The sequence below is a fragment of the Schistocerca gregaria genome, chromosome 8 (genome assembly GCF_023897955.1).
Source record: "Schistocerca gregaria isolate iqSchGreg1 chromosome 8, iqSchGreg1.2, whole genome shotgun sequence".
In the NCBI taxonomy this organism is placed as follows: domain Eukaryota; kingdom Metazoa; phylum Arthropoda; class Insecta; order Orthoptera; family Acrididae; genus Schistocerca; species Schistocerca gregaria.
In genome coordinates this window covers 169,098,908-169,120,199 of record NC_064927.1, presented here as the reverse complement: position 1 = coordinate 169,120,199, position 21,292 = coordinate 169,098,908, and the positions used below count along the sequence as shown (strand labels likewise).

The window sequence follows — 21,292 nt, the reverse complement described above, 5'->3', positions numbered from 1 at the left end:
TTTTAAAATAAAGAAGATGACGTGTCCTTACAGAAGTGTTGTTTCCAGATGCCACATACCAATCTTCTGAATGTTCCCATTTGATGAATGGAGATATCATGGATGTTCCTCGACTTACTGGATACTGAACTTTGGGATACAGTTCAGTTAGATGCAAGTCCACATGAGAGAGGTACAATCTGTGAACACAATTACAGAAGTAAGATTCACTTCAAAAGCTAATAGACAGATTATTTTTCTTCTGCTTATTGAAAAATTAATTTCAGGAATGTTGTTGTTGTTGTTGTCTTCAGTCCTGAGACTGGTTTGATGCAGCTCTCCATGCTACTCTATCCTGCGCAAGCTGCTTCATCTCCCAGTACCTACTACAACCTACATCCTTCTGAATCTGCTTAGTGTACTCATCTCTCGGTCTCCCTCTACGATTTTTACCCTCCACGCTGCCCTCCAATGCTAAATTTGTGATCCCTTGGTGCCTCAAAACATGTCCTACCAACCGATCCCTTCTTCTAGTCAAGTCACACTGATATATGAAGTATACATTAAAGTTATAAGAGCAATAACAAAGTTAAAAAATTATATGCATATTAGGATAAGAGTGAATAAAACAGAATCAATTCAGAAAGTAATAAACAGTAACACTGGTAAGCACCAATAAATAATGTCACATTTACATACAGATTGCAGGAAAAATTGAGGATCCACATCAGATTGCTACAATATTTAATGAACAAGTGGAGCCCAAAAATTGATAAAAAACAATAGCTTTTCAAGCTGTTGATTCCTATAAATAAATAAAAACTATGTTTCTGTATCCAGTAACACCACAAAAAGTAAATAATGCTACTAGCAAGATGGTAAACCAACCCAAGTATTCTAATATAGTGAGAAAAAAAAATTCATCGCTTGCAGTCATTATTCATACAATATTTTCCACAAGAGCAGACTTTAGAGATGTCAAAAAAATTGAGAGTGGAGAACTTTTTTAACGATTTTGGAGAATAGCTACTTAAAAGAATATTGGATGTAGGAAACAGTCCATTTACACCTTTTTTAAAAGCTTTATCAGCACATATGTAATCAATGTATCTTCAAGATTAATATACACTAAATAAAATCTTTTAAGTATTACAAGTTTTTTAATAATTCTGACTGAAAGTACAACTATCTTCCCAAGTGCGAGGTGTGTTTTTGAGCAATTCCTTCATCTTGAGTTTCCAAAATTACTTTCTCATTCAACAAATGTGGCGTATTTGTAGCAGAATTACAGCAAACTGCAAAACCTAATGAAAACATGCTTGAAATTATGTCAGTGAAGTCATATTGGCTCAACCTTTCATGACAGCAGCTGTTACATTTGTTAATGTTCCTTTCGAAATAATTCTGTAAATTGGCACAGAAAACAGCATCACTCAATGGGCTGGTTGAAAGATGTTTGAATATTGTTCTCATACAAAATGAGTGCAATTTCAGAGTGACAGATAGCTCACAGGGGGCAGTCTTTATAACACAAAGTTATGACCCGAGCTATGCTCAGCTTGTACTACTGTAGTAGGCATGGGCTTCGTGTCTATCTTGGCCACTATAATACATTCACTATGCTGTTTGTAGTAGCTTACCCATATTCCTACCTTTTTATTCATTATTAAACCTACTCCTGCATTACCCCTATTTGATTTTGTATTTATAACCCTGTATTCACCTGACTAGAAGTCTAGTTCCTCCTGCCACTGAACTTCACTAATTCCCACTATATCTAACTTGAACTTATCCATTTGCCTTTTTAAATTTTCTAACCTACCTGTCCGATTAAGAGATCTGACATTCCATGCTCTGATCCGTAGAATGCCAGTTTTCTTTCTCTTGATAACGACATCCTCCTGAGTAGTCCCCGCCTGGAGATCCGAATGGAAGACTATTTTACCTCTGGAATATTTTACCCAAGAGGACGCCATCATCATTTAACCATACAGTAAATCTGCATGCCCTTGGGAAAAATTACGGCTGTAGTTTCCCCTTGCTTTCTGCCATTTGCAGTACCACAAAAGAAAGGTCGTTTTGGTTAGTGTTACAAGGTCAGATCAGTCAATCATCCAGACTGTTGCCCCTGCAACTACTGAAAAGGCTGCTGTCCATCTTCATATCCTGGAGATACTAAAATGTATCAGATAGATTATATAATGGTAAGACAGAGATTTAGGAACCAGGTTTTAAATTGTAGGACATTTCCAGGGGCAGATGTGGACTCTGACCACAATCTATTGGTTATGAACTGTAGATTAAAACAGAAGAAATTGCAAAAAGGTGGGAATTTAAGGAGATGGGACATGGATAAACTGACTAAACCAGAGGTTGTACAGAGTTTCAGGAAGAGTGTAAGGGAGCAATTTACAGGAATGTGGGAAAGAAATACAATAGAAGACGAATGGGTAGCTCTGAGGGATGAAGTAGTGAAGGTAGCAGAGGATCAAGTAGGTAAATAGACGAGGGCTAGTAGAAATCCTTGGGTAACAGAAGAAATATTGAATTGATGAAAGGAGAAAATATAAAAATGCAGTAAATGAAGCAGGAAAAAGGAATACAAACGTCTCAAAAATGAGATCGGCAGGAAGTGCAAAATGGCTAAGCAGGGATGGCTAGTGGACAAATGTAAGGATGTAGAGGCTTATCTCACTAGGGGTAAGATAGATACTGCCTACAGGAAAATTAGAGAGACCTTTGGAGAAAAGAGAACCATTTGTATGAATATTAAGAGCTCAGATGGAAACCCAGTTCTAAGCAAAGAAGGGAAAGCAGAAAGGTGGAAGGAGTATATAGAGGGTCTATACCAGGGCGATGTACTTGAGGACAATATTATGGAAATGAAAGAGGATGTAGATGAAGATGAAATGGGAGATATGATACTGCATGAAGTTTGACAGAGCACTGAAAGACCTGTGACGAAACAAACCACTGGGAGTAGACAACATTCCATTAGAATTACCAATGGCCTCGGGAGAGCCAGTCCTGACAAAACTGTACCATCTGGTGAGCAAGATGTATGAGACAGGCGAAATACCCTCAGACTTCAAGAAAAATATAATAATTCCAATCCCAAAGAAAGCAGGTGTTGACAGATGTGAAAATTACCGAACTATCAGTTTAATAAGTCATGGCTGCAAAATACTAATGCGAATTCTTTAGGGAAAAACTAGTAGAAGCCGACCTAGGGGAAGATCAGTTTGGAATCTGCAGAAATATTGGAACAAGTGACCCTATGACTTATCTTAGAAGCTAGATTAAGGAAAGGCAAACTTAAGTTTCTAGCATTTGTAGACTTAGCGAAAGCTTTTGACAATGTTGACTGGAATACTCTCTTTCAAATTCTGAAGGTGGCAGGGGTAAAATACAGGGAGTGAAAGGGTATTTACAATTTGTACAGAAACCAGATGGCAGTTATAAGAGGCTAGGGGCATGAAAGGGAAGCAGTGGTTGGGAAGAGACTGAGACAGGGTTGTAGCCTCTCCCCGATGTTATTCAATCTGTATATTGAGCAAGCAGTAAAGGAAACAAAAGAAAAATTTGAAGTAGGTATTAAAATCCAGGGAGAAGAAATAAAAACTTTGAGGTTCACTGATGACATTGTAATTCTGTCAGAGACAGCAAAGGACTTGGAAGAGCAGTTGAACGGAATGGACAGTGTCTTGAAAGGAGGATATAAGATGAACATCAACAAAAGCAAAACGAGGATAATGGAATGTAGTCAAATTAAGACGGGTGATGCTGAGAGAATTAGACTAGGAAATGGTTAGCACACTGGACTCGCATTCGGGAGGACGACGGTTCAATCCTGTCTCCGGCCATTCTGATTTAGGTTTTTCGTGATTTCCCTAAATCGTTTCAGGCAAATGCCGGGATGGTTCCTTTGAATGGGCACGGCCAATTTCCTTCCCAATCCTTCCCTAACCGGAGCTTCTGCTCCATCTCTAATGACCTCGTTGTCGACGGGACGTTAAACACTAACCACCACCACCACCACCACACTTAAAGTAGTAAAGGAGTTTTGCTATTTGGGGAGCAAAATAACTGATGATGGTTGAAGCAGAGAGGATATAAAATGTAGACTGGCAATGGCAAGGAAAGTGTTACTGGAGAAGAGAAGTTTGTTAACATCGAGTATAGATTTAAGTGTCAGGAAGTCGTTTCTGAAAGTATTTGTATGGAGTGTTGCCATGTGTGAAAGTGAAACATGGACAATAAATAGTTTGGACAAGAAGAGAATAGAAGCTTTTGAAATGTGGTGCCACAGAAGAATGTTGAAGATTAGGTGGGTAGATCACGTAACTAATGAGGAGGTATTGAATGGGATTGGGGAGAAGAGATGTTTGTGGCACTACTTGACTAGAAGAAGGGATCGGTTGGTAGGACATGTCCTGAGGCCTCAAGGGATCACAAATTTAGCATTGGAGGGCAATGTGGAGGGTAAAAATCATAGAGGGAGACCAAGAGATGAATACACTAAGCAGATTCGGAAGGATGTAGGTTGCAGTAGGTACTGGGAGATGAAGGAGCTTGTACAGGATAGGGTAGCATGGGGAGCTGCATCAAACCAGTCTCAGGACTGAAGACCACAACAACAACAATGCTCACTTTGATCTCTGAAATTATAGTAGTGATAGATATAACATAACAAACTTCAGATGACTGTCAGTATTATACAGATTCTCAAAAATTACTCATAAAGTAATGTATGTGAGATAATTAGATTTCCTGAATAAAAAATCCACAGTTCACCATATTCACTAAAAGACTTTAGAAGACACACATCCACTGAAACTGCAGTATTTGAGTTTCTGAAACTATTATGAATTGCCTCTAGACTTTTCAAAAGCCACACATGTCATGCATCATGATCTACTACTCAGTAGGATATATTCTTATGGTAGTTTGGAAATGACCTAGTCAGAACCTCATCCCACATACTGTCCCTGCATTGTTGCTTGGATCTTGGAATCCCACTCCAAATGGCCTTGCCAGCAAATTACCCATCTCCCACCATCACCCTTCTTTCCACAATGATCTCCATGTGTTTAGATTCCACCAATTCTTATCCATCACCAACATAATCCTGCAAAGCAATATCAGTCAGGCCCAAACCTCCTTGCGATACCTTCTTTCCATACAAACAATTCTCTCCTGCTACACAATTCCAAGTTCCTGGATCCCATAAAACACACTGAAACTCTTGCCCTCCATGGGATAGTGCAACATGCACAATGCTACCTCATAAATTCTCAACCCTCTTCACTTCCTAATCCTGCCTTAGACCAACACTACCCAAAACCTTTACAACCACCAAACCTCCCCCAGTCCCTTCATAGATAACAAATACTGTCATGCAGACCTACTGTATATGGTCCACCCTTAAAAACTCCCTCCCACCATCATACACAATTCAGAACATAAACAGACCCAAAACACACTCATGAATCTTTCCTCCAAAAGCCTAAGACCTGCAGAAGTGTCAGTCCCCTCCAAAGGCCTCACCTTTTGCCCAGCTCCCAAATTCAGTCATGCACAACTTGTTAAAGACCTTATCTCCTTCTCCCAGTCCCTAAAGTGGAAATACTTTTTTGCCACTAAACCTACCAATCAGATTCAACCAAAGACCAATGTTGAACCCTGCCTGACTCGGATAACTCATCCATCCAACTGTGGTCCACCCCCACTGCTCCCAAATCACTTCCTGTTAACTTTCCAGAATTTCTTAACCTCAAACCTAGCCTCATCATTCCCCGAATCTCTCAAAACACAAATTAACCTTACATCTGCAGAAAGGCCGCAATCCACCATCTCTAACTGATCCTGGCCTTATAATCCTATCTGCTGACAAAGGACCCATCACTGTTGTTTTGAACTGCAAGGATTACTTGGCAGAAGGATTCTGTCAGCTGTCAGATTCATCCATCTACAAACCCTGCTACAGTGACCCCATTCCAGAAATCCAGTAGGATCTCCAGTTTCTCCATACACTCCACCACCCACGATGCCCTATTGTGGCTGGTTACTGTGTCCCTACTGAGAGAATCTCTGCTGCTGTAGACCAACACCTTCAGGCTATTACCCACAACCTACCCTCCTATATAAAAGATACCAACCATTCCCTCCACTGACTCTCCACAGTTCCTGTTCCTTTACCACATTGTGCCCTGGTCATCACTGCTGAAACAACCTCCCTTTACACTAACATCCCTAATGCCCATGGCCCTACCACCATCGAACACTACCTTTCCCAATACCTGATGTAGTCCAAACCAACAACCTCCTTCCTTGTCGCCATGACCAACTATGTACTCACCCACAATTACCTCTCCTATGGAAGCATTATCTACAAACAAATCCCGGGTATGGCTACAGGCACCGTATGGTGCCATCCTACAACAGCCTATTCATCAACCATCCAGAGGAAACCTTGTTATATACCTGGAATCCCAAACCCCACACATGGTTCAGATTCACTGATGACATCTTTGCGATCTGGATCGAGGGGAAGGTCACTCTATCCACATTCCTCCAGAGCCTCAACACCTTTTCCCCATTCATTTCACCTAGACCTACTCAACCCAACAAGCCCCTTCCTCATGTTGACTTCCACCTCAAAAATGGCTATATCAGAACTTCTGCTCATCTCAAATCTACCTACCACCAGCAAACCTCCACTTCAACAGCTATCACCCATTCCATACCAAGAACACCCTTCCACACAGCCTAGGTGCCCATGGCTGTCGCATCTGTAGTGACAAGCAGCCCATCTTGAAATACACAGAGGCTCTCACTGAGAGCTTCACAGAACTTAAGTAGCCCCCCCCCCCCCCCTCCCAACCTTGAACAAAAGAAAATCTCCCATTCCACGTCTTTCCAGTCACACACAACCTCCCAAGTCCCATTGTCTGGCCAGAGAAGGATCCCTCTCATGACTCAGTACCACTCAGGACTGGAGCAATTGAATTACATGCTCCACCAGATTTTTGGCTACCTCTTGTTGTGCCCTGAAATGAGAAATGTCCTATCCACTAACCTTCTCAACCCTCCCGCAGTGGTATTCCATCGCCCATCGAACCTCATCCATTCCTACACAAGTCCCGCCCCCAACCGCTTGCCTCATGGCTCATATCACTGAAAGAGACATAGATGCAAGACCTATCCCATACGTCCTCCCACCACTATCTACTCCAATCTGGTCACAAACATCATCTATACCATCAAAGGCTGGACTACCTGGGAATCCAGTCATGTGATCTACAAGCTAGGCTGCAAGCACCGTGCTGCATTCTAAGTGGGCATGACAATCAAGAAGCTGTCTGTCCGCATGAATGGCCACTGACAAATTGTGGCCAAGAACCAGCTGGACTACCCCATTGCTGAGCACACCACCCTATACAACAACGTTCTTCATTTAATGACTGCTTCACAGCCTGTGTCATATGGATCTGTCAACTAACACCAGTTTTTAAGAACTGCACAGGTGGGAACTCTCCCTGCAATATGTCCTCTGTTCCCATTACCCTCCTGGCATCAAAAACTTTGTTAGTCACTGTCCTTACCCACCTAACACCTTCTCCATTCTCATTCTAGCACTACACCACCAAAGCACACTCAGTCTTTTTACTTCTCTAATTTTCCACTACCCTCGTCCTCTATCTAATCTCCCAACTGTACCTCGCTGCCCTACATGCTCTCCAACTTGTACCTGCACACTTCCACAAGCAGCACATTACTGTCCCCCACCCCTATCCTGCTATCCAATCCCTGCCCTGCCCCAGCCTCCTCCTTACCCCCACCACCTGGTTGCCTCTCCCAACATGTTGTGTTGCTTACAGTGTGGCTTCAGCTGCCAGAGACTGGGGCCATGTGTGTGTGAGTTGTGTTTGCATATGTGTGTGTGTGTGTGTGTGTTGTCCTGTTGGTTCAGTTTCTGACAGAGCTTTGTTGTGCCTATATGCGACTCAGCATCACCACTATATGTTGAGTAGCAACTGTCCTTTTCATAATATTTTTACGTTACATACCGGATTTTGCATTGTTTTATTTCCTATGTGTCAGACAAATACTAAAGAGTAGAAGTACAGCACAATTATGAAACTTTTGTCTAAATCTTCAGAAAAGTTAATTGTGCCATATGTCAAAGTTTTGTATTAGATAGTTTGCTGTTGTTAATATTATAAGTGTTTACCCCCATAGGGTAAGTCTCCATGACCCGCAGTTCTGGGTGACATTCCTCAAATCTACCCCTTTTTTTAGACCTCTCCAATTCTTTTCCTTCACTCTCCTTCCTTCCCCTTCGCCCCTTCTGCCTGAAGGAGTAGCCACTGGCTTCAAAAGCTTGCCAATCACCACAGTCTTTTATGTGTGTGTTCTGCTGCACTTGGTGAGTAGATTTTTTATCTATCAAATTAAATAATTTTATAAATGTTTTGCCACTAGTTATCTACACCAAATTCAGCGATTTTTTCAGATGATACGAGTCTTTCGGTAAACTAAGGTACTACATGAAGTATGTCAGTGGCAGAATATAAATGTAATGACAACTGTTTGATAAAACAATGAAGAATCTAATAAACTAATTATCTTTGGAAGCTATATGTTTCAAAAGGCCTCTCATACAAAATTCATAGGAGTATGGATACTGTGATGCAATATATCACTTATGTATAGTGATGTGTTGGTCAACAGGTACGTAACTAATAAATAATGCTTACAACACTTGAAAATATTTTTTATTAGTTAAGTAATTTAGGATAACAAACTGTTTGAAAATTTTTATTATTGTTTGTGCTGTACATGGGTATAGATGGACACTGTGTGTCTTCAAGGTGGTTCAACAGTTGCAGCTTTACCATGACTTGCAGTATCTGGCATTTAGTTATTCTGTGCTGTAGCATTTGGTTTGCAGGTGCAGGGTGTACCATGAAAAAGAGGGTGCTGTGACAATACTAATGATGTCATCAAATACAAGAGAAATACGCATTACCTGTCAAATATGTATTCATTCTGCTGCGGTAGCTCAAGCTGTCTGTTTGGGATTCATGTGGAGATTTTATTGTGGTGTTTCTTATAAACAGCTGTTCATACAAGTAGTCATTTTACTTGAGAGTACAAATAAACATAAAGTTAATCTGAGACATGTCATATTCATTTTTGAAATTGGATATTTTGCCGTGCTCTTCACTTCCAGTGATTGCTGAATAATACACAGTCACTTAAGATAGGAAAGCCATGTAGGGAAAACTTAAATCAATATTTTTACATGTGAAAAATGCTTTAGAAGTACTGAACTATAGAAACACTCTTGTGCACATATTATTCACTCTTTCACAGTTTAGTGAGGTACACGATTTTGATAAATGCAGAACAGCAAACCTTTATAAAATCCAGAAGTGAGTTATAAGAACTGTAAAAGGAGTTTGTCAAGGGGGATTGTGTAGGGATTGTTTTAAAGAACTTAAAATCTCAACTTTCCAGCCATTTACATACATGAATGCATGGGCTTCCTGAACTCCCATGATGTCTCAGTGGTAGGCCGATCAAACACAGTCTACATGTCAGAGACCCATTACAAGCAACATGCTGTAACTGAATTAATGGTTGTGGAAAAAGAACCATTGGTGAACATCCATAAATATTTGTGTGCAGTGTGTGGTAATGATTTAGTTGACAGGAGTTTTGTTTAGTGAAAGATAAAGAGAGTTGAGAGTGGCAGGAAGCGTGGAAACTGAGCTTCATGATCAGTCACATTTGGGTCATCCAGCCACAGTCACTGTTTCGAACAGGGTAAATCATGCAGATGCCATTATTCCTGCAGAGTGGCTCATCACAACTTGAGATTGGCTTTATTATTGGTGAGCATTAGAAGTACATGTGCAGTGATTGAGATTCTTGGTCTTTCAAAAGTGTGCTGATGATGATGTCCTAGGATGTTCACAACAAACCACAAGATCCAAAGACAAGCCATTTTGTCTGTACTGTTTGAGCAGTTTGAGGCCAATGGATTCAAGGATTATTACTGGTGATGAAACTTGGATGCATCTCTTTGACCCAGAAACAAAAAGGCAGTCACCAGTAGCATTACCCACAATCACCAAAAAAGAGGACATTCAAGCCAGTTCCCTTGTTGGTAGAGTCATGATAACAGTTGTGTGGACAGTGATGGTGCCATTCTTGTGGATGTATTGCCAAAAGGATAGGCCATTAATTAATAAGTATATGTGATGCCTCTGAACTAATGAACAATTTCTGATGTGTTTGGTCTGAGATGAATCCTAAAGAAATCTTTCTCAGAATTACACTGCATACCCACACAGAAATTTCAGAACCCAGGAACACAATGACATATGGTGATGGCCATCACTGTCTCATCCACCCCATATTCCAGACCTGTTAAGAGTATAATTCATGCAGTGTAAGCATGACTAACAGCACAGAATAAGAGTTTTTAGCAACAGGGAAAATATGCTGGCATTGATGATGGAGAAAAATAGTGTAAGTAAAAGAAATGTTGATACTGTCACCAAATTCTAACTTTTAAAAATAAATATGTTCTAAGGAAAAAACTGTGTGACATTATTTTTGATGATCATCATATGAAAAAAGAGATAAAGAAGATTTTCACAGGGAAATGGACAGTACAGGTCTAGACGTGTGTAGCATTAAGAAAGAAAAAACCAAACCATTATCTGGCAAGAAATATGCTAAAGCCTGTAAGAAATAGTCAAAGTAGGTATGTTATCCACTGGAATATAAATGGCTTAAACACTGATGCTTCTAATAATAAAAGCTCCAAAATAGATGAATTGGAAATCATTCTGTCAGAATATGCAAATATTAAAGTTGTTTGTTTAAATGAACACTGGTTGACTGAGGGGACAATTAAAATTCTGAACAAAATAGGGAACTTCAGATTAGCAAGTAGCTTTTGTAGAAGAAACAAGTTACGTGGAGGCTCATGTATACTTCTACACAATGACATAAATTATGAGACCAGAAACTGTTTTAATTATTTAAATGAAGAATGTGTGTTCGAGAGCTGTTGTGTAGAAATAGTGGACTCGCTAGCAAATGTTATAATAATCTCAATATACAGAATTCCAGGGACATCAACAACAGAACTATTCTTATCTAAGCTTCAAATTATGCTAGAAGACCTTTGTAGAGAAACAAAGAAAAAAGTTGTAATAGCTGCTGATTTTAATATTGATATCACATGTAATAGTAGCCAAGCTTCAAGGTTCACTGACTTAGTTAAGAAATATGGTTTCAAATTGAATTTCTTTGAATCTACCAGGGACAATGGGCAATCAGCAACATGCATTGACAATGTTCTAACTAATTATGTATATGAAGATGTGTATAAATTTTGTGTAGATCTAGGTATTTCAGATCATTATGTATTGTTTATTGAGCTGCCACAGACAGACACAAACATTTCACATACAAGAACCCATATGAGCAGGAACTTTAGCAAAGAAAACTTGCTAACATTTAGTGAGAAGCTAAGAGATAAAACATGGCCTTTTGATTATGGTAACTCAAGTGATAAAAACTTTGAGAAATTCCTAAATAGTTTTCTTGCAGACTTTAATGAAACATTTCCACCTAGACTCTGCAGCAATAAGATAACAAATACAGTAAAGTGGATTACCCAGGGCATAAAAATTTCCAGTGTAAGGAAAAGGCAACTGCACAGAGAACTAAAATATAATAAAGATATAAATTTCATTAAATATGTTAGACTCTATAAAACCATATTTAAAAGAGTTGTCAAGGCAGCAAAACAACTGGCAAACAACAGGTTAATTTTAAATCATAAAAATAAGACAAAGGCTGTGTGGTCAGTCATTAAATCTGAGTTAGGTGTTAAAGCCTGTAACCAAGAAATTCCAAAAATTGACATTGAAGGAAAAACTGTTGTAAATCCAACTCAAATACCAGAGTACTTTAATGAATTCTTTATAAATGTAGCAAAATCTGATGTAGATGTAGCAGATTATCACAACAAAGTAAATCCCTTTGGCCTAGGCAAAAACTCTGAAAACTTTACAAAATTCTCAAAAGTTTCTTTTGAGGATGTAGAAAATGCTATTTTAACATTAAGAAACAAAAAATCTGCAGGTTGGGATAGAATACCCACCAAAGTTATTAAAGTGGTACACAATAGAATTGCAAACCCACTAGCTCAGATAATAAATCAATGTTTTGAAGAGGGCTGTTTCCCAGAGGTACTGAAATATGCTGAAATCAAACCACTCTTCAAGAAGGGATCAAGAGAGATCATGGGAAATTATCGTCCTATCTCAATTCTCCCAGTCCTATCTAAAATATTTGAAAAACTTGCTGTTGCTCAAATCCAAAACTTCATTGCAAAATATTCTGTTATTCTAAACAATCAATTTGGTTTTCAGCAAGGGAAAAACACCGTAGATGCAGTTAACAGTTTCATTGAGAAAATAAGTACGTCATTAGACAAGAGAAATAAGGTGGCAGGAATTTTCTGCGACCTCACAAAGGCATTCGATTCCGTAAACCACGCATTGCTTGTTTACAAACTTGAAAAGTATGGCATTGGCGGCAGTGCCCTACAATGGCTTAAATCCTACTTATCCAACAGAAAGCAAAGAGTTAGCATTTCTTCAAATGGCGCATATTATTTTTCTGACTGGAAAAAAATTACTCAGGGTGTTCCACAAGGCTCCATATTAGGCCCAGTCCTATTTCTCTTTTATGTTAATGACTTACCATTAAATATCAGCTCCCCATCAGTTCTGTTCGCAGATGATACTTCTGTCTTAGTTGAAGATCAGGATTCAGAAAAAATTCTCAAATCTGTGATCAGTACCCTCAGTACCTTAGAAACTTGGTTTCAGCTAAATGGGCTGAATCTAAACATATCTAAGACTCACGTGATGCAGTTCAAAACCAAACAGTCAAAATGTGAGCAAATTAAGATTGTACACAACAACCAAGTTATAGAAGAAGTTGACTCAGTCAAATTCTTAGGTCTAAAAGTAGATGAAAATTTGAGGTGGCAGGCACACATTGAATACCTTGCAAACAAATTGAGCAGCTTTGCATTTGCAATGCAAATATTATCAACTGCAACGGACATTGACACGCGGAAAGTAGCATATAAAAGCTACTTTGAATCCATTATTAGGTATGGTATTGTTTTTTGGGGTAACTCGACAAACATAGTGCGGATACTAAAAATACAGAAAAAAATCATACGAAATATGTGCACTGCCAATCACAAAGAACCATGTCGACCATTATTTAGGAAACTCAAAATATTAACTCTGCCATCCTTATACATATATGAGATTATTATATTTTTGTACTCCAGACGCGACTTATTTGAGGGAAACCATTTTGTCCATTCACATGATACCAGAAACAAAGAAAATTTTATGCTCCCCACCCACCGCCTCAGACTGTTTGCCCAGGGACCTCAATACATGGGAATGAAAATTTTTAATAAATTAAAAGGGAACAAGTTGATGCAGATGAATTTAGGTTCACTTAAAAGAAAGCTATATGAGGTACTGACAATGAAGTGTTATTACTCAGTGGATGAATTCATGCAGGACAATCTGGAAATTTGAGCTGGGTACAATGTGTTACATGTTCCAAGAAATATCCTTATAGTGTTGTTATTTATTATAGTGCTATCATTAATTAATGTAAAAATCATTGTAATTGTTTTATAAATTTTTGACATGTCTCCTGTACGCAAACCAAATGGATTGCAAATGTACGTCATGAGATGAATAAAACACAATTCACAATTCACAATATAATTGCAAACCCACTAACTCACGCAATAAATCAATGGAAGTACTGAAATATGCCAAAATTAAACCACCCTTCCAACTGAATCAAGGGAGGTTATGGGAAATTATCATCCTATATCAATTCTCCCAGCCATATCTAAAATATCTCAGAAGCTGATGTTATCTAAATCCAACACCACATTGCAAAACGTTCCATCATTCTATACATATCAGCTTGGTTTTCCTACTAGAGAAACACAACATACATGCTGTAAACAGTTTTGTTGAGAAAATAATCATATCATTAGCATCTTTATATGAGAACAATAAGGTGGCAGGAATCACCTGCAACCTCCCAAACATGTTTATTCTATAACCCAAGACTTGCTTATTAACAAATTTGACAAGGATAATCTGAATCATTGAACTACAGCTGCTTAAACCCTACTTATCAAACAAAAAAAAGAGTTATAATTATTTTAAATGGCGCAAAATGTCATTCTCCATGGAAAATAATCTTTATGACTGTCACACATGTCTCCCTGTTAGGCACAGTCCTATTTCTGTTCTATGTTAATTGGAAATTGGAAATTTGTGGTTAGGACTATGGGAGCAAACTGCTGAGGTCTGAGGTCATAGGGCACTAAGCTTATGCACTACTTTAATCTAACTTAAACTAACTTACGCTAAGGACAACACACACACTCACACACACACACACACACACACACATACATATGCCCAAGGGAGGACTTGAACCTCCAACAGGGGGAGTCGCATGAACCGTGACAGGACACCCTAGACCACACGGCTACCCCGCACAGCTCTATGTAAATGATTTTCCATTAAACATCACTCTCCATTACTTCTGTTTGCAGGTCATACTTCTGTGTTACTTGAAAATCATGATGCAGAAAAATTGACTGAATATTTATTGGTACCCAGGTACCTTAGAAACTTGGTTTAGTAGCTAAATGGGTGTATCTAAACATACATAAGACTGACATGACACAATTCAAAACCAAACAGTCAAAATGTGAGCAGGTTGTTTTTTCACAACAACCAAGATATAGAAGAAACTGACTCAGTAAAATTTTTAATATTGAATTTGGATAAAAAATTGAGCTGGCAGGCACTTATTGCCTACCTACATAACAATTTGAGCAGATTCGCATTTGCAGTGCAAATATCATCAATTGTAACTAACACGTTCACATGAAAAGTAGCACATACAAGTTACTTCGAATCAAATGTTAGGTTTGGTCTTTCTTGGATGGAAGCTCAAATACATAGAGTGGCTAGTCAAGATACAAGAAAAATTAATTAGTAATATCTGCACTGCAAATCATAAAAAAATAATGTCGCCCATTATTTAACAACATTAAATATTAACTGTCCCTTCTGTATATACTTATGGGTTTATTATCTTTTTTATATCAAGCCAGAATTGTTTGAGGGGGGGTGATTTTGTTCACACATAATACAAGAAACAAAGAAAAGTTATGTTTCATGTCCACAGCCTCAAATTGCATGCCCAGGTACGGAAATATAAAGGAATGAAAATTTACAACAAATTGAAAAGGAACAAGGTAATGCAAATGAATTTAGGTCTACTGAAAAGAAGGCAGTATGATACTGAAATGCTATTACTCATTGGGTGATTCATGCAGGATAAACTGGTATTTGTGCTGAATACAAATTCTTACACATCCTATAAGGGAGAGAGAGAGAGAGAGAGAGAGCTGTTTATAAATTTCATTTTAGTGTTATTATTTATTAATGTAAAAATAACTGTTATTGTAATGTAAATTTTTGATATGTTTCCTGTACACAAACCATGCAATTGCAATTTAAAAGTAATGAAACACAATTCACCATATATAAACGAAAACATTTCACTTTGTAGACTCACACATCTTTTAGAATTGTGCCCAAAAAAAAAAAAAAAAAAAAAAAGAGAGAGAGAGAGAGAGAGAGAGAGAGAGAGAGAGAGAGAGAGAGAGAGAGAGAGAGAGAAAGAGGTAGGAACATGTTGACATTAAACAGCTTCTAAAGCATTTTTGAATTTATGAAACATCAGATTTAAATTAAGTATTTTCCATGGAACTTCTAAAGTAATTCCTGTGTGACATATGACAAACTGGTCACAATTATAGTGCAGAGTGACAAGTGACAATGATGCATTATTGTGTTCTGAATGATCTCAATATCATGATGCCAGATAAATATAATACAATATAATCAAGTCACAGTTTACAACAGAACAGGAACTGAAGATGTATGAGAATGAAACATAAGCTGTGGAAAATTGTATGCAGTTATTTGTGTTTATTTAAATTGAGGGTACTAGTGAATATTTAAATTGCATATATCTATACACATTTAATCAAGGAACACATTTAGGCAACATCCACACAACACACATTGTTTATGATTGTATAAATAAATAAATTATAAGGAGTGTGTTATGATTATAATGATTTGTGTTGTAGATATTGGTTCTCAACGTACAATATTTATATCTGATGTCTTGTGGACTTTCTGGTAGTGACTATTAAGGAAATATAATTTCACTAGTAGCTGTAGATTGATATCTTAGCAATAGCTTGCATTAAAAATAATTATTGTGGACAAGTGTAGAATGAAGAAGTTGGACTGGCTATAAGTGATATTAAAGATAGTCTAGTACTGATAGCCAGGACTTATTTTTTTCTTAAATGGGTCTTCAATGGTTCATCATCAAATGTAATTCTTCATTAATACTTATTACATTTCTGGACGACACAGTTTGAAAACAGGTCTAATTCATGGACTAACAGGCTGAAAACATTTTAAATGTATATGAAATTTATAAATGATGTATAAATGTACCAACTGATAATAGCATAAATTTATTTGTAGGATGCATCAGAGTTACTCTAGTTGAATCTATCCCTCCATTAGACAAAACAAGATGAGGCCAAGTATGAGGAGAATAATTTAAGGAAAACTGTTTCAGAAAGGTGTATACATTTTCTAAATTGCAGTTATGGGCCATGCACATTGTAACTCTATGTGATTTTACTTTATAATTTGTTTATCATATGTTGTTGTTGTTGTTGTGGTCTTCAGTCCAGAGACTGGTTTGATGCAGCTTTCCATGCTACTCTATTCTGAGCAAACTTCTTCATCTCCCAGTACGTACTGCAGCCTACATCCTTCTGAATTTGTTTACTGTATTCATCTCTTGGTCTCCCTCTACGATTTTTACCCTCCATGTTGCCCTCCAATACCAAACTGATGATCCCTTGATGCCTCAGATATGCCCTACCAACCGATCCCTTCTTCTAATCAAATTGTGCTACAAATTTCTCTTCTCTCCAATTCTTTTCAATACCTCCTCATTGATTATGTGTTCTACCCATCTAATCTACAGCATTCTTCTGTAGCACCACATTTTGAAAGCTTCTATTCCCTTCTTGTCTAAACCATTTATCGTCTACGTTTCACTTCCATACATGGCTACACTCCATACAAATACTTCCAGAAACAACTTCCTGACACTTAAATCTATACTTGATGTTAACAAATTTCTCTTGTTCAGAAACGCTTTCCTTGCCATTGCCAGTCTACATTTTATATCCTCTCTACTTCGACCATCATCAGTTATTTTACTTCCTAAATAGCAAAACTCATTTACTACTTTAAGCAGCTCATTTCCTAATCTAATTCCCACAGCTTCACCCGATTTAATTCGACTACATTCCATTATTCTTGTTTTGCTTTTGTTTATATTCATCTTACAACCTCCTTTCAAGACACTGTCCATTCCATTCAACTGCTCTTCCAGGTGCTTTGCTGTCTCTGACAGAATTACAATGTCATCGGCAAACCTCGAAGTTTTTATTTCTTCTCCGTGGATTTTAATTCCTACTCTGAAATTTTCTTTTGTTTCCTATAGTCATCAATAATAAATGAACTTTACATCAGTACAGTTGCTATGTGGATGATCAGTGATCTGTTTGTACATAAAGAAATAGGAAATCATAAAAAGTCACTGTATGATCTAGCTTGCCTCAAACATTTAAGTTAGAAAGATCTTTTTGAGGTGTGCAGAACATGACTTTTGATTCCAATTGCAATGATTACTGCAACAAAAAGATTATTTGATAACCACAGGAATGATTTGAACACATTTTAGGAATACTTTCATTTTTTTTCTCTACATCTTACTGACTAATAGTTTTATTTCTTATCTGAAAAGGTTTCGAAAAGCACAATAGTAATAAATCAAATAACATAAAATATTACAATATGTAAACACTAACCTGCCAAGAATCTGCAGTAAGGTTCGGCTGTTAGTAAGGATATTGAGAGAATTCGGGAGCTTGCTCTCTGGTGATATTTCAAGGACAATTATATCTTTTGTTTGAGGTCTGAAGTTTTCATAGTTGCTTTTAATTGCCTGAAACACAAATGGAACATTTGCCTAAGAATACTATGTAATTACAGAAACACAGAATGGCTGGCCTCCACTAACTTTCTCTAGCTTTTGGAACTGATAATTCCTATCTCAAGGAGGAAAGAGGAATAAGTTGGGGATCTCGGAAGAGAAGCAGGAAACTCAAGACCCCCAGTCTGAGAGAGACCCATCTATTGTCACGAAGAGAGCAACCACACATAAAGGGAGAGGCATCATAGACAGAAGGTCAAAGATAGTACATTGGTAACACTGTGTCACTGTCAGTACAGAGATGACAGCAGGAGAGTGTGAGATATAAACATTGATTAAGAGGAAGAGAAATAAGAAGTGAAATGAAAATTGCAGCTAAGAACTATGAGAAAAGCAGAAAAGTTGATGGAGAGAAGCAGAGATAGAGAGAGAGGAAGAAGGGAAGGGGGGGGGGATATAAACACAAAAAATTAAAAGTAACAGAGTAAATAAATAAAGTAATTATATTGTATGCTTGAATGAACCTGTTTTGTGAAATAACACAGGAATTGTTCAGCCAGTAACAGCTACACTATGTGATCAAAAGTATCCAGACATCTGCCTGAAAATGACTTACAAGTTCGTGGCACAATCCATCATTAATGCTGGAATTCAGTATGCTGTTTGACCACCCTTAGCCTTTATGACAGCTTCCACTCTTGCAGGCATATGTTCAACCAGGTGCTGGAAGGTTTCTTGGGGAATGGAAGCCCATTCTTCATGGAGTGCTGCACTGGGGAGAGGTATCAATGTCAGTTGGTGACACCTGGCACGAAGTCGGCTTTCCAAAACATCCCAAAGATGTTCTACAGGATTCAGGTCAGGACTCTGTGCAGGCCAGTCCATTACAGGAATGTTATAGTTGTGTAACCACCCTGCCACAGGCTGTGCATTATGAACAGGTGCTCAATCATGTTGAAAGATGCAATCGCCATCCCCGGATTGCTCTTCAACAGTGGAAAGCAAAAAGGTGCTTAAAACATCAATTTAGGCCTGTGCTGTGGTAGTACCCCACAAAACAACAAGGGGTGCAAGCCCCTCCATGAAAAACACGTCCACACCGTAGCACCACTGCCTCAGAATTTTACTGTTGGCACTACACACACTGGCAGATGACGTTCACCAGGCATTTGCCATACCCACACCCTGCCACCAGATTTCCACATTTTGTACCATGATTTATCACTCCACGTTTTTCCACTGTTCAATCGTCCAAGGTTTACACTTCTCACACCAATCAAGGTATCGTTTGGCATTTACCGACGTAATGTGTGGCTTATGAGCAGTTGCTCAACCATGAAATCCAAGTTTTCTCACCTCCTGCATAACTATCAAAGTACTTGCAGTGGATCCTGATGCAGTTTGGAATCCCTGTGCGATTGTCTGGATAGATATCTGCCTATTACACATCAAGAACCTCTTCAGTTGTCATCAGTCTCTGTCAGTCAACAGACAAGATCGGACTGTACGCTTTTGTGCTGTATGTGTCCCTTCACATTTCCACTTCACCATCACATTGGAAACAGTGAACCCAATCACCTGACCACGTTTGAAGTCCATGAGATCTGCAGAATGCCCCATACTGCTCTCTCATCATGTCTAATGACTACTGAGGTCACTGATGTGGAGTGCCTGGCAGTAGGTGGCAGTACAAAGCACCTAACATGAAAAACATATGTTTTTTGTGGGATGTCCAGATACTTTTGATCACATAGTGTATATCTGTTATTATAAATAGGAATGCTGTTCATAATGGACATTGTAAAAAGTTCCTGCATCAGAACAGTAATATATTGTAGCACAAAATAATCTTCAGTGGAATGCACATAACAGAAAACTATTTTTCAAAAAGGAACATAATTCATAATGTCTGTGCATTTCATTTAATACCATTTAATTATATGAACAGGTGTGTGTGTGTGTGTGTGTGTGTGTGTGTGTGTGTGTGTGTGTGTGTGTGTGTGTGTGAGATAAAACATACATATTTAGAATCTGAGTGTTTGTATCTAATGGTATCATCAATTGTGTATGATCTTCAGGCTCCAAGCAGCACCACTCAACATTGTGTTTATGTGCTTATTTACACTTAGTTCCTTTTCTACTGTAATTCAACATCAGAATCTTCATTAATTTCATTCACCTGTTGAATGGGTAAATAAATGAATAGTTAAATTTGTAGAGAACCAAGAACTTATGTGAGGTATTGCAAGTGTCAATACAGTATTAGCATAAGCACTCAGAAGTAAGTCCACGCATTATTAATATAAACAAATACAAAAGGGGAAGATAATTAAAATAAAATATGCATAAAGCTAATGTTCCCTAAATGTGTAACACATAAATTACACAATTACAATAGACAGATTTCCAATCATCCAGTTTTCTTTATCTCAGGTAAAAAATTATCTACTTCATATGCACTTAGTTCTAATAAAAGTATTTTTTTTTATTTACTGAATTGCTGATTATAATGAAAGTATGTCACTTTTATTCTTGATAATGTAGCTGTGGCGCATGTGATACTATTGATATCTGCAACAGTTTCTCTGAACGTACGGAGTCATAATTTCAAAAATTATATAATTGAATCTACAAGATCCATGAGTGCTATGCTGTATTTTATCCCCATTGCATTCTTTTGCACTTTAAAAACTTTGGTTCCACTCTTCTGGTGATGTGTTAGTATTCAGTGTCATAAGAGATATGTCTGTTCATCGTAGTATTGAAATATTAATATGAATGTGTGGATTCATTACTATTTTTGCCTGCCATTTTACTCTGTCACAGTCCCAAGCCAATTAAATATTAATTGTTAAACAAAGTAAAAGAGGAAAAAAAGTATTTATGTCTGGTTCCATAAGCATGTTATGATTCCAGATTATATGTGGATCCTACATTTTGTCTTAACACCAAAGGGGTTGACTTTACATTAACATTGATCTATGGAGTATTTCAACTTTTCTACTGTTCCTAATGTGATGAACACAGCTCTCTTCTATTGTGGTACAGCATTAATGTC

The 21,292-nt window shown here is 37.8% G+C and overlaps 1 protein-coding gene across 2 annotated transcripts in view; it reads right to left on the bottom strand.

Moving 5' to 3' along the window:
• Positions 1–21,292, bottom strand: part of LOC126284872 (fatty acid synthase-like) — a 364,243-nt gene that overhangs the window by 226,551 nt on the left and 116,400 nt on the right. For both annotated transcript variants that reach the window (XM_049984111.1, XM_049984110.1), the window contains exons 13-14: positions 18,110–18,246; positions 32–179 (exon numbers count right to left, since the gene is read on the bottom strand). In XM_049984111.1, coding sequence (XP_049840068.1) covers positions 32–179; positions 18,110–18,246 — 285 coding nt within the window. The remainder of the gene's footprint in view (positions 1–31; positions 180–18,109; positions 18,247–21,292) is intronic.